The sequence below is a fragment of the Cydia fagiglandana genome, chromosome Z (genome assembly GCF_963556715.1).
Source record: "Cydia fagiglandana chromosome Z, ilCydFagi1.1, whole genome shotgun sequence".
NCBI lineage: Eukaryota > Metazoa > Arthropoda > Insecta > Lepidoptera > Tortricidae > Cydia > Cydia fagiglandana.
In genome coordinates this window covers 42,421,446-42,435,797 of record NC_085959.1, presented here as the reverse complement: position 1 = coordinate 42,435,797, position 14,352 = coordinate 42,421,446, and the positions used below count along the sequence as shown (strand labels likewise).

Below are 14,352 nucleotides of genomic sequence, written 5' to 3'. Positions count from 1 at the left end.
TAATGCTAAAAGTTGTGCAAGTCAATCTAGGACGCAGCCAACACGCCACCGAAGAACTGATAAGATGTGCAATTAGCGAAAAATATGATGTAATATTTATTACCGAGCCTTACACTGGGAATAGCATGAAAATGAAGTATATACCGGAGTATGACATCTATCAACAGAGTGACAAGAACATCACAACCAAGGCCTGCATTGCAGTTAGACGTGGGCTGGGTGCATGCCTTGGCATGATACAGCATTTCACTGCCAATTTAGTCACTATACAAATTGTAACAAGAGACAATAAGAAAATGTATATGACATCTGTTTACATTGAGCCTAGAGATGACCCGGCACGAACACTTCATCATATGGAGGAAGTTATTACATTATATAAAGACCAGACGCACATAGTGTGTGGAGATCTCAATGGCTGGCACACGTCATGGGGCTCCTCCATAAACAATGACAGAGGCAAATGTATTTACGAAATCCTTTTCAATTGCGATATGGTCACATGTAATTTAGGCAGTGAACCCACCTTCGAAACTATCACCCATAATAGAATTAGGACTTCTATCATCGACCTAACTATTTCATCCGCAACTTATGCCCACAACATTGAAGACTGGAAAATCAATCATGCAATCACACCATCTTCAGACCATCACGCGATACAATTTAATATAAATCTTAGCAACAAAATAAAGAAAAAGACCTCATCTACTACCTTCAAATACAACACTAAAAATGCTGACTGGGAAGTATTTAAAAACACGCTACAAGAAAACATGACTGCATCCGGCTTGCACAATATTAACATTGACGACTTAGATAAAATACAACTGGACAACTACATAAGCAACATCACAAAAACAATTTCAAAAACCTGTCACTCAACATTCAGAAAACCAACTCCTTTCATACGCATACCATGGTGGACACCTGAACTTACCATACTTAAAAAGAAAGTTATTTATCTACATCATCGTTTACAAGACCTAAAACGTGGCAATAAAGACTTAACCAGTATTGTTGTGGAGCTCACGGAGGCGCGGAACGAATACGCTGACAAGATGCGAGAAACGTCCACAAGCGCCTTCCGGGATTTCTGCAACAAACAAGGAAAGGATGATGTATGGTCAGTAACAAACCGACTCCTAAAATCAAAACCACAGTCACAGCCACCTGCCACACTGCAAATAGACGCACATAATTATACTAAAACCTCCACAGAAACAGCAGAAAAATTAACAAATAAATTCTTCCCGGATGATAACCCAAATGAGGACACTGACTGCCACACACAAGTAAGAAATTCAGCCCTAGATGTTAATTATATCGCAGACAATGATATCCCATTCACAGTTGCTGAGGTCCAAGAAGCTATTCAGCATATGTCTTCCAAAAAAGCACCGGGTTTAGATAATCTAACTGCCGATATATGCCAACATTTCATAAATAATTACCCCAACTTAATCACAAATATATATAACAGATGTCTTTTACTCAACCATTTCCCTACACCCTGGAAAACAGCCTATATAAAGACCATACCTAAACCCAACAAAGATAGTTACAATAGCTTATCCTCTTTCAGACCTATCGGTCTAATTAATGTTCTAGGCAAAGTACTTGAAAAACTCATCGCAAAACGACTAACGTACTTTCTTCAAAAAACCCGAACATGTAGCGAACACCAGTATGGCTTTAAAGAACAGCGGTCTACTACTGATGCGCTGTCTAAGGCCATAAACTGTATTAGAGAAGCTAAAGAAAATAAAAAGCTAGTACTGGCTATCTCGCTAGACATTGAAGGTGCCTTTGACCATGCCTGGTGGCCGGCCTTGCTAAATGGTTTAAAAAAGGCCAAATGTCCCAAAAATATATATCAATTAGTGAACAGCTACCTCACAGAACGGGTAGTAATACTAAATTACGCGGATGCAACAGTAACAAAAGTGCAGTCCAGGGGATGTGTCCAAGGATCAGTCCTTGGACCCATCTTCTGGAATACAATTATCGACTCCCTGCTGGACCAGAAGCTGCCTCAGGGCAACTACATCCAAGCGTATGCTGACGATGTTCTGCTTATTTGCACCGGGGATAACGTTGAACAATTACAGCATAATACCAACCGTATACTCCAACAAGTCCATCACTGGGGAGTAAGCAACAAACTAAAATTTGGACCACAGAAAACGAAAATGATCACTCCTACCCCGAAGGCCAAGGCTGCTCGGATTTATATGAATGGCGTCACTATAAAGCCTGACAGTGATTTCAAACTGTTAGGAGTGATCATTGACGAGAATCTGAAATTCATAAAACACAGCGAGTATATTGTCAAAAAGGCCCAAACAATTTATAAAAAACTCTGTATTTATATAAGGCCAACTTGGGGAATCCACGCTGGAAACGTTAATACAATTTACAGGCAAGTCATCGAGCCAATCATAACTTACGCCGCAGAAATCTGGCATACTGCCACGAGCTACAAAAAGGTATCAAATAAATTACTTAGTCTCCAGCGTGGTTTCGCCCTAAAGATTATTCACGGATTTCGTACTCTACCAACAGTGGAGTCAATTGCACTAGCTGGCTTGACTCCACTGCACCTAAAGGTAAAAGAGGTGGCCTCTACAGAGCTGGTCAAACGCTGTCAGATATCAGAATACTTACCTGACGACATAAGATACGACAGGAGAGTCCCGGTGACGGAATTACTACACCCTGCTAAAAGGATAAACATAGAGGTATCCGAGGTAGTAAACCAAGAACAACTGGAACCCTTTTATGATGATGTTGATATGCATAGAGTATTCACAGACGGTAGCAAATACAATAGTATGGTTGGTGCAGCTGTTATCATTGACTACCCTGATGGTAGGAGCTATATGCAAAAACTCAAACTACATAGCAGCTGCACCGTCTTTCAGGCTGAGTGCTACGCCCTAGAACGAGCCTGCCACGAATGCCACGTACGGGAATTACCTAAAGTCACTGTTTTCTCGGACTCTAAGGCTGCTTTAATGGAGATTTCAAACCGCAGTAGTACCAATAGAATTGTTAATAACATCCACAAAATTCTCCACAGGATCAAGGAGTCGGGGAAAACAGTAATTAATTTCTGCTGGATCAAAGCTCATGTCGGCCTTAACGGCAACGAACGAGCTGACATGGCCGCTAAAGCTGCAGCATCTTCACATAAGCCTCCTGACTACGACCTCTTTCCACTGTCCTATCACAAACTACATAATAAAAAGAATATTCACACATTACACAACAAATGGTACATGGAGAGTCAGACTGGGATGCACGTGAAAAAGTACCTGCCTGACATAGATTCTATTAGGGCACTGCGTGGATCTATGCAAATCTCATTTCAATTGACGCAAATATTAACTGCCCACGGTTACAATAAAACATACTTGCATCGATTTAAAATAATTGACGACAATACATGCCCATGTGATAATGTTACTCCTCAAACGATCGAGCATCTACTGAAGCAGTGCCCAAAGTATGATTACTCTCGGATTCAACATGAAATTATATGCCAAAATGTCAACGTTGACCCGTACAACTTAAGCAGTATTATCACTAAAGAATCAACAATTGAGTCATTTTCAAAATATATAAATAGCATAGTTAATAGTTTAAAGAAATTTAATAACACGTAATAATCAATTAAAGTAAACATAACATGAGATAATGCTGTCCGTATTCTTTGCGGGGGCATTATTTCTTACAACAGTAAAAGGTTGTCTAGCAGGAGCTCATTCAACCGAGTCCCTGCTTTCAGCCACACATTCAGAGGAATATAACAAACAGTTGCAGGGTGATTGGTCGCCCGTATTGTAAGCGAGGGCCATTCACCCATAAATTACAGTTTATATAAAAAAAAAAAAAAAACCTAACCTAACCTAACCTAACCTAACCTAACCTAACCTAACCTAACCTAACCTAACCTAACCTAACCTAACCTAACCTAACCTAACCTAACCTAACCTAACCTAACCTAACCTAACCTAACCTAACCTAACCTAACCTAACCTAACCTAACCTAACCTAACCTAACCTAACCTAACCTAACCTAACCTAACCTAACCTAACCTAACCTAACCTAACCTAACCTAACCTAACCTAACCTAACCTAACCTAACCTAACCTAACCTAACCTAACCTAACCTAACCTAACCTAACCTAACCTAACCTAACCTAACCTAACCTAACCTAACCTAACCTAACCTAACCTAACCTAACCTAACCTAACCTAACCTAACCTAACCTAACCTAACCTAACCTAACCTAACCTAACCTAACCTAACCTAACCTAACCTAACCTAACCTAACCTAACCTAACCTAACCTAACCTAACCTAACCTAACCTAACCTAACCTAACCTAACCTAACCTAACCTAACCTAACCTAACCTAACCTAACCTAACCTAACCTAACCTAACCTAACCTAACCTAACCTAACCTAACCTAACCTAACCTAACCTAACCTAACCTAACCTAACCTAACCTAACCTAACCTAACCTAACCTAACCTAACCTAACCTAACCTAACCTAACCTAACCTAACCTAACCTAACCTAACCTAACCTAACCTAACCTAACCTAACCTAACCTAACCTAACCTAACCTAACCTAACCTAACCTAACCTAACCTAACCTAACCTAACCTAACCTAACCTAACCTAACCTAACCTAACCTAACCTAACCAACCTAACCTAACCAGTGACCAAATAGTACTCGAATTAATTCATTTTTAGCACAATTTTAGTACTCGATGAGCCCGATTTTTTGATACATTACTCATTTTCATAGTCCTTCTAGTTCCATAAATATTCTAATTTTAACTTCTTTTCAAAAACTCACTTTTTCAAAAATTCATATCTCAGCCATTTTTCAACTTTTCATAATTTTTCTTGTTCATAAAAATCACTTTTTGTAATTCCTAAATAACTGCATTCTTAAAATAGACTCTTCTTATACAACTACACTTAGAAATATCCAACTTTCTATACTTTTTAATTGCACCTGCCAAAAACCTACAGGCAATCTACATTTATATTAATATCTCTAAATCCAACCGATAGATTTTTCTGGTTTTTATTTTATCTAGTAAAGTAAATTTTTTTCATCTATTCTTGTCTTATATACTATTTTGCATCTCTTACAGTTTTTTGCATAACTTAAAAGTTTCCTTCCGTCGTATTTTAACCTAACTTTTTCACTTCTTTCAATAGTTTGTTTAGCGAATCTTATCTTAAAATTTTGAAACTTGGCATAAATTTAAAGCTCAAGAAGCCCTATTTTTTGGTACTATTTATTAGTCTGTACGGTTCTTGGTTCTGGAGATATTTAATTTTTAGTAGTCTTAAAATTTTCTTAGTTTTTAAAAATTTGTAACTCGTTCGTTTTCTCACTTTTTTATAATCTTACTTTACAACAAAATTTCCCTTAATCATTCCTATAATTCTTTATCATAATATTAAATAGTTTTCTTAGAACTTCATAGACTAATTTTAAAATTCTCGATTTTTTGCGGTGCCTGTAAGAAATATAACAGCAATTGTTTTAAACCAAATTTTCTCCATTTTTAGCTGGTAGATTTCGCTTGTTTCAAAATTGTCTGATAGATTTTATAGTTTTCAACATTTTGTTAAAAAATTCAACTCAAAAACCTTTCTTTGAGCTTCAAAATAAAACATTTCTTTTAAAATTTAATTTATCTGTAACTTCGCTAATTTTCATCCGAAAAATCTCAAATTTTGTATGTTAGTAGCACTCTAGTATTTAATTTTTTCAGTATTTAATTTGTGTTGATATCTATTCTAGATCATAAATTATAATTTATTTTTAATCTGTATTTTTTGCAACCGAGAAAAATGTTTCACACACCTCCCAACTCGCCTAAAAAAGCGCGATCTGCTCCTGCGGAGCAAACACAAACAGTAGAAAATAAGGAAATGGCAAATAATGCACAGTGCCCCACCCTCCTCATCGATTTTGACTCAGAATCGGAAACGAATAATGGGCAAAACAAAACTTTCGTGGTAACGCGTGCGGAGATTCATGAGCAAACGCATACGGCTCATGCCTCAACGCCGATACCTACACCAGGACCGGCGGCTTTGAGGGTGGAACCGGATACCCCGATGGCGGTACCGGATGCCCCAATCACCACCGAGTCCTTTGAAATGGAAAAACTTTTTATGAGTAGCGAGTCCGTTGTCAGCCCAAGCACACGGAACTCTAGTGGCAGGCTCAGGACCATGATCAAACAAAAAGCGGAAAAAATATATAGTATTTTTAAACAAAATAGAAGCGTTACAAAAGGCAATAAAATTGAAATAATCGACTGTGTCAAGGAAATACAAGAAATTGTAGATAGATACAGCCAGGAATGTGAACTATTGAGCGCAAAACGCCTGGCAGTATCTACCTGCACTGGAAAGACTGACTGGCCCCCAAAATCGGCAACGAGAAGCTTCGCCACACAGACGGACGTATACGTTAGCGAGGACACAGCGGCATTTACTGGCAATTCTTCGAATACTGACCTTAAAACAGAAATCAAAGGGGTTCAGGCAGAAATTGAAAAGCTCGTTGATGAGCAAAAGAAAATCAATGAGCTAGTAGTATTTTGCCTAACACGCCCGATCGATGAAGAGAATGAGGAGGAAAACATCGATGGCTTTACCGAAGTTCTCAGCAAGAAAGCTAAGAAGAAGAGAGCTCGCGTAGAAACGAGCACAGAAGCTAGAGCCGGGACGTCGAGTACAACATCTTCTGGTGCTACAAGAAAGACCGCTGCAATCCCAAAAAATAGAAATATCATCCAAACCACCCAGGACACCAACTATGCTGTTATCCTGGAAACGTTGGATCCTCGAAAGGAGAGTAAGGACGCCATGATCGAAGTGCAGGATAAGGTAGACTTGGTAGAGCTGGGTGTTGGCATAAAGAGCGTACGTCACACCAAGAATAATAAAGTTGTAATTAACTGCGAGACGGAAAGTGACAGGACCACACTTAGCGCTGCTATTAAGCACAATACTACAGGAGTTACAGTCGGAGTCCCGAAACTACGCAACCCCTGCATAAAACTCCTGGGCGTAATAAATGACAACGCAAACGAGCGAATAGTTGACGCGATTATAAAGCAGAATCACGGAATTATGGACTGTGTTAGCGCAGAAAGTAAGCAAGTCAAATACATACGCAGCATCAAAGGGCGCAATGACTCGATCAAAAATGTAGTGGTTGAAGTTAGTCCACAATTGTACAAGCAAATGCTTTTACAAAAAATCAAGGTCGGTTATCAGTCGGTCCTCGCGGTTGACCAATCGCCGATAATGCAATGCTTCAAGTGCATGGGTTACGGCCATCGCGCGGCTACTTGTACATCTAGCAGTAAATGCGGTTTCTGCGCAGATGCGCATGATACCCGTAACTGCCCACGAAGCTCAACAGTTCCTTGCTGCACCAACTGCCAGGGCCAGGACAAAGAATATAATCACCCTGCGTTCAGCCAAAAATGTCCGGACTGGATCAAGTGGGATCGCATAGCCAGGATCTCTGTCCGTTATTCCTAAGGGCGTCCCAACAGTAAACACTAACAGAAAACAATACATCAATGTCGTTCAATGTAATTTAGGCCGTGGAAATAATGCTTTTCAAGAATTGGTACAATGTGCTAGAGACAATGAATATGACATCATTTGCATATCAGAACCGTTCATTAGTAAGAATAAAACGTCAGTTAAGAGCATTGACGGGTATGACCTATATCAACATAACGATATCACTTGCAGAAACAAAGCATGCATCGCTGTAAAGAAAAAGCTCGTAAATTACATCGGGCTTACTCAATTTGATACTACGAACTTTATTGCCGTTGAAATTACGATCGACAATAACAGGAAATTAATGATCTCCTCTGTCTATATAGAGCCGGGTGAGGATCCTTCACACACGATGACGCACTTGGAGCAATTCCTCCAACAGTATGCTAATAGAGAGCACATCGTGTGTGGAGATCTTAACGGGTGGCACACTACATGGGGATCTGTAAGAAATAACGATAGAGGGAGGGAAATACATGACCTCGCTATCAAATTTGATTTAATTAGCTGCAATATAGGCAACGAACCCACGTTTGAGACAGAAATAAATAAACACGGCCAAATCAGGCATTCCATAGTCGATCTCACCCTGGCTACTCCACGCACAGCAAACAATATTTTGGACTGGAAGGTCAATAAAGAAATCATTCCATCATCTGACCACCATGGAATTGAATTTAAAATCAAATCGGATAACATACGTCACAATAAGAAGAAATCTACATCAACATATAAATATCAGACTGACAAAACAAATTGGGACAACTTCAAAACTAAACTTAAAGAGAATTTTGATGCTAGCAATATACTTGGGACTGACATAGACGAACTGGACAACAATGGACTTGACAACTATATAAATGAAATGACTAATGTCATTTTAAAAACTTGTGACGCAACGCTTACCCTTAAAAAACCCCATCAAAAGATTCCATGGTGGACACAAGAATTGACTGATTTAAAGAAAAAGGTTATATCGCTGCATCATCGCCTACAAGACCTCAAACGGAGTAAAAAGGACATAACTAACATCTTAAAAGAACTCCACGATGCAAGAGCAGAGTACTCCAACAAAATAAGAACAACGTCGTCAGATCACTTTAGAGAATTCTGCAGTCGCCAGGGAAGGGATGACGTATGGTCTGTTACTAACCGCCTTTTAAAGAGCTCACCGCAACCGCAACCGCCTGCTACACTAAAAACAGATAACGGAACATACACTACGTCTATCCTGGATACTGCAGAAAGGCTCGCCGCAAAGTTCTTCCCAGAAGACACCGCTGCTGACGATACTCTGCACCATATGCATATAAGAGAAACCGTTGCCAATAATATAGTAAATAACGAACCTGCAATAAGAAATAATGAGCCACAATTTACCACGCAAGAAGTGTTGGACATAATAAAAAACATGAGCCCTAAAAGGGCACCAGGAATTGACCACCTCACTGCGGACATCTGCAAGCAATCTATCGAATGCTACGCTGAAACCATAACCAAAGTATACAATAGATGCCTAACGCTCGAGTATTTTCCTGCCTCCTGGAAGACTGCATACATAAGAACAATCCCAAAACCAAATAAAACAAATTACAAAGAAACATCAGCTTACCGACCCATTGGTTTAATTAATGTTTTTGGAAAGATACTCGAGAAACTCATATCCACACGTCTCACCTACTATATGCAAATTAACCATGCTTGCAGTAATAAACAATATGGTTTCAGAGAACAGCGTTCCACCACGGATGCCCTCAATGATGCCATCAATAAACTAAAGCAATGCAAAAACAATAATCGACTTGTAGTTGCCATATCGCTCGATATTGCAGGAGCTTTTGACAACGCCTGGTGGCCTGCATTAATTAAAAGACTTTCCGACATAAATTGCCCGCATAACTTATTAAAAATAATCTGCAGTTACCTTACCGATCGCAAGATTATATTAAATTACTCTGACGTTACAGTGACAAAAGAGCAGACCAGAGGATGTGTCCAAGGCTCGGTACTGGGACCCATCTTCTGGAATGCTATTGTTGACACCCTATTAGAGCAAGACCTGACGGATGGCAATTATATCCAAGCCTACGCTGACGACATTTTGCTGATCTGCTCAGGCATGAACACTGAAGAAATAGAACGAAATGCTAATAACTTATTAAAAACAGTCTTCGAATGGGGCATAAATAATAAATTAAAGTTTGGCCCCCAAAAAACCAAAATGATTGCCTACACCCCGAAGGCTAAAGCTGCTAAAATATATATGGACAATGTACTTATACCCTTTGATACACACTTCAAACTGCTAGGTGTCATTGTTGATCAGCACCTGAAATTTATCCGTCATACGGAGTACATAATTAAAAAGGCGCAAGCTATATATAAGAGATTATGCATATTTGTTAAGCCCACATGGGGGGTTCATGCCGCAAATATTAACACAATTTATAGGCAAGTAATAGAGCCAATTATAACATATGCAGCCGAAATCTGGGGGCAGGCAACCAATTACAAGAAAGTATGCACGTCTTTGCTTAGCCTCCAGCGCGGTTTCGCAATTAAAATCCTTCATGGATTTCGTACGTTGCCCACAATTCCCTCAATCGCGCTGGCGGGACTGACACCTCTACCGGATAAAGTACGTGAAGTTGCTTCAATTGAGCGTGTTAAGAGATCCTTAGTCACTGAATACCTACCACATGATATACTTTACGACAAGAGAGTTCCAGTTACGGATCTATTACATCCCATCGTACGCCCACAAATTGAACTGAAGGATATAAACAACTTGAATGACCTAGAACCTTACTACTCCACTGAAATGCACCGAATCTACACTGATGGCAGTAAACACGATGGAGTAGTGGGGGCTGCGGTTGTAATACATTATCCGGATGGCCGTAGCTTAACTAAAAAGCTGAAATTGCATAACTGTTGCACTGTGTTCCAGGCTGAGTGTCTGGCGATTGATGAGGCATGCAGTTTGTGCCGGGAACTCAGACTGGAACATGCAACAGTTTTCTCCGATTCTAAAGCCGCACTTTATGAACTTACCTACCGAAATAGCACTAATTCTATCATAAATAGAACACACCGAACCATTGTACAAATGAGGCAGCAAGGGCAAGATGTTCAATTCTGTTGGATAAAGGCACATGCTGGCCTCCTTGGCAACGAGGAGGCTGACATGGCGGCTAAACTTGCGGCCTCGCAGCACAAAGCACCAGACTATGCTAGATTTCCATTGTCGTACCACAAAAGGAACTTACGTACGGATACAATTAAAATACAAGATACTTCTTATCAAACGTGCACAACAGGTGCACTCTTTAAACAGTGGCTGCCTACATTGGAAGATATAAATACGTTTAGAAAATATTTTGAACTCACGTTTCAAATGACGCAAATCATAACAGGTCATGGGTATAATAAAACGTATCTAAAGAGGCACCACATCATCGACTCTGATGAATGTCCATGTGATGACATCACACCTCAGACCATGCGACATCTATTAGAGCATTGCCCTCGTTATCAAAATACCCGAACTGATCATGAAATACTCTGTAATATACATAACATAGAGCCGTACAACATTAAAGAAATAACTCAAAAAGAGTCAACAATCGAGTCATTTATAACACACATAAACCATATTATAAATACCCTGAAAAAATTTAACAACACTTAGCTTACATACGACATAGAAATAATTAGACACAACAGAACTTACATATTAATATAGTAAATACACTACAGGACGAAATATGAAATAGTAATTTTTAACATAGTAAAATAAATAGAGATTACCCGTATCACCAGCGGGAATCCTCCATTGTTTTATGTCCAACGGTCGCCCGTATCCCTCGCGAGGACCGTTGGTACTACTTGTAGTCATATTATAAAAAAAAAAAAAAAAAACCTAACCTAACCTAACCTAACCTAACCTAACCTAACCTAACCTAACCTAACCTAACCTAACCTAACCTAACCTAACCTAACCTAACCTAACCTAACCTAACCTAACCTAACCAAAATACAGACATAATATATCAAACCAGCACAACCGGAGCACACTTAAAGCAATGGCTACCCACCCTAGAAAATATAAACAAATTCAGGCAATATTTTGAACTCACCTTTGAAATGACCCAAATGCTCACTGGTCATGGATACAATAAAACTTATTTAAAAAGGTTCCATATAATAGACTCCAATGAGTGCCCATGTGACGATGTCACTCCGCAAACCATGAGACATCTCCTGGAACATTGCCCGAGGTACCAGAAATCGCGTATAGAACACGAAACACTCTGCAATATTAACAACATACAGCCTTACCAAATAGAAGAGATAATAAATAAAGAAACAACAATTGACTCGTTTAAAAATCATATTAATCACATAGTAAATACACTCAAAAAGTTCAATAACACGTAAATTTAAATTTTAAAGTACAACATTAAATCAACAAACCTGCTTAATTTATAATAGTATTTATCACAAATGTAAAATTCGTATTAATAGTAAAAATAACATTGATTAAATCCTTATTAATAGTAATAAATAACATTGATTAAAGGTTACCCGTATCAATAGCGGGAACCTAAACATCCAGTTAAAGTCCAACGGTCGCCCGTATCCCTTGCGAGGGCCATTGGAACTATTCACAGTTTTATATTAAAAAAAAAAAAAAAAAAACCTAACCTAACCTAACCTAACCTAACCTAACCTAACCTAACCTAACCTAACCTAACCTAACCTAACCTAACCTAACCTAACCTAACCTAACCTAACCTAACCTAACCTAACCTAACCTAACCTAACCTAACCTAACCTAACCTAACCTAACCTAACCTAACCTAACCTAACCTAACCTAACCTAACCTAACCTAACCTAACCTAACCTAACCTAACCTAACCTAACCTAACCTAACCTAACCTAACCTAACCTAACCTAACCTAACCTAACCTAACCTAACCTAACCTAACCTAACCTAACCTAACCTAATCTAACCTAACCTAACCTAACCTAACCAACCTAACCATTGCGACTCTACATTGATAATAAAAATTCTGAGTTTTATTTGACTAAACCCCATCTGGATACATAAACCCCCCCTTTACAGGGGTTCAGATTAACAACTACCTCCATGGCAATGTTTAGGACTCCAATGAAAGGCGCCGAATCGGAGATGTCCCCCACACAACCGGAAACACCGACGGCCGGTACGCCGACGGAACAGGTACCTCCTCCAAACGTAAGACGTAGTATCGGAGAGTGGGAACAGGGAAAAAGCCATATTCCCATACCCCCCAAAATCACTCCGACCGCAGTAACGAAGCAGGCAGGTCCTGCGGAACGGGTGAAGCTGGACAGCACCTTCCGGCTTTCACCAAGCCCATCGTCAGGAGGGGCCGCGGGTGCTGATGTAATATCAAAGCCAGCCTTCGCGGCCCTCCCGGTGCCGGCCGTGGGAACCAACATCCCAAAACCACAGGGCTCCCAACCACAACCTCAATCCCAACCCCAACCCCAACCCCAACACCATTCCCAAACCCAACCCAAACCCCAAAACCCAGCCAAACCTGAACAGGCAGGACCCTTAAAACACGCGAACGTGAGCTGGACTATAGAAACGGGTGAGGCGGAGCAGGCAGGCCAGGCAAAGCAGAGGGAAGCCTTGTCACAAAGCAAGGGCGCCACTAAGAAAAAGGCAAACCCCGCGGAACAAAAGCCTTCGAGCCCAGCGCCGGAGAAATACAAGGACAGGATAAGTGAGGCGAGGGCATGCCTGAACAGAGCAAAACAACATATGAACAGCTCAAGAAACACCTCGAACATCATAAAGACGGGAGTATTGTCAGCACTGGATCGACTCTACCAGCTGGTAAAAGAAGCGGTAGCAGAAAGCAAGGAAGGGGAAACACAAATGGAAAATAAAGGGGTCTCGAATCTGGCCATAGAGAAAACTACCTTCAACACAACGTTGGAGGTAAGCAAGGACACAAAACCGCCCAGAGCAGACACTGAGAACATCCTGTCCAAATTGGAAGAACAAACCAGGCTCATCGAAATAAACAATAAAAAGATGGACGAATTGAAGGCCTCAATGGAGACCCAGCGTGAGACCCTAGAGAGGATGGCGACGACCGCGACGTACGCTAGTATAACAGCAGGAACTCAGGGCGCGCTATCAACTGCGAGACCAGCCCTACAAAGAAATACACTACACTCGGTTGTCGTCACCTCAACGGATGAGACTGAAAGCGGAGAAGAGGTACTAGACAGGATAAGAAAGGCAGTAGATGCAAAAGACGGATGGGTCCAGGTCGAAAAGGTAAGGAAGGCAAAGGATAGGAAGATTATAATGGGATTACAAACTCAACAGGAAAGAGAAAAGGTAAAGGAAAGATTGAAGAAAGAGGGAGTCAACCTTGTAGTCGAGGACGTGAAAAATAAAGACCCGCTACTGCTTTTGAGGGGAGTCCTCTCAGTAAACACTGATGAGGACATCATTAAAGCAATGAAAAACCAAAACCGGGGCATTTTTCGCGACCTCGATGAAAAGGACAATAGGCTCGAAGTGAAGTTTAGAAGGAGGACGAGGAACCCCCACACCTGCAATGTGGTAATATGCGCCTCCCCCACAATATGGCAAAGAGCTACAGAGGCCGGGACCGTCCACGTGGACCTCCAACGTATCAGAGTCGAGGACCAGTCGC

General features: G+C 40.4%; 1 protein-coding gene across 1 annotated transcript; it reads left to right on the top strand.

The window, feature by feature from the left end:
- Positions 1–776: 776 nt before the first annotated feature.
- On the top strand, positions 777–5,608 carry LOC134678145 (uncharacterized). The gene is made up of 3 exons (XM_063536596.1): positions 777–1,126; positions 1,679–3,313; positions 5,602–5,608. The coding sequence occupies exons 1-3, from the start codon at positions 777–779 to the stop codon at positions 5,606–5,608; spliced, it is 1,992 nt and encodes a 663-aa protein (XP_063392666.1).
- The last annotated feature ends 8,744 nt before the right edge of the window (positions 5,609–14,352 follow it).

Coding starts and splice junctions, on each gene's coding strand:
- LOC134678145 (XM_063536596.1), top strand. CDS start 777: ATGACTGCATCCGGCTTGCACAATATTAACATTGACGACTTAGATAAA. Junction 1,127..1,678: donor CAAGGAAAGGATGATGTATG/GTCAGTAACAAA, acceptor CCGAACATGTAG/CGAACACCAGTATGGCTTTA.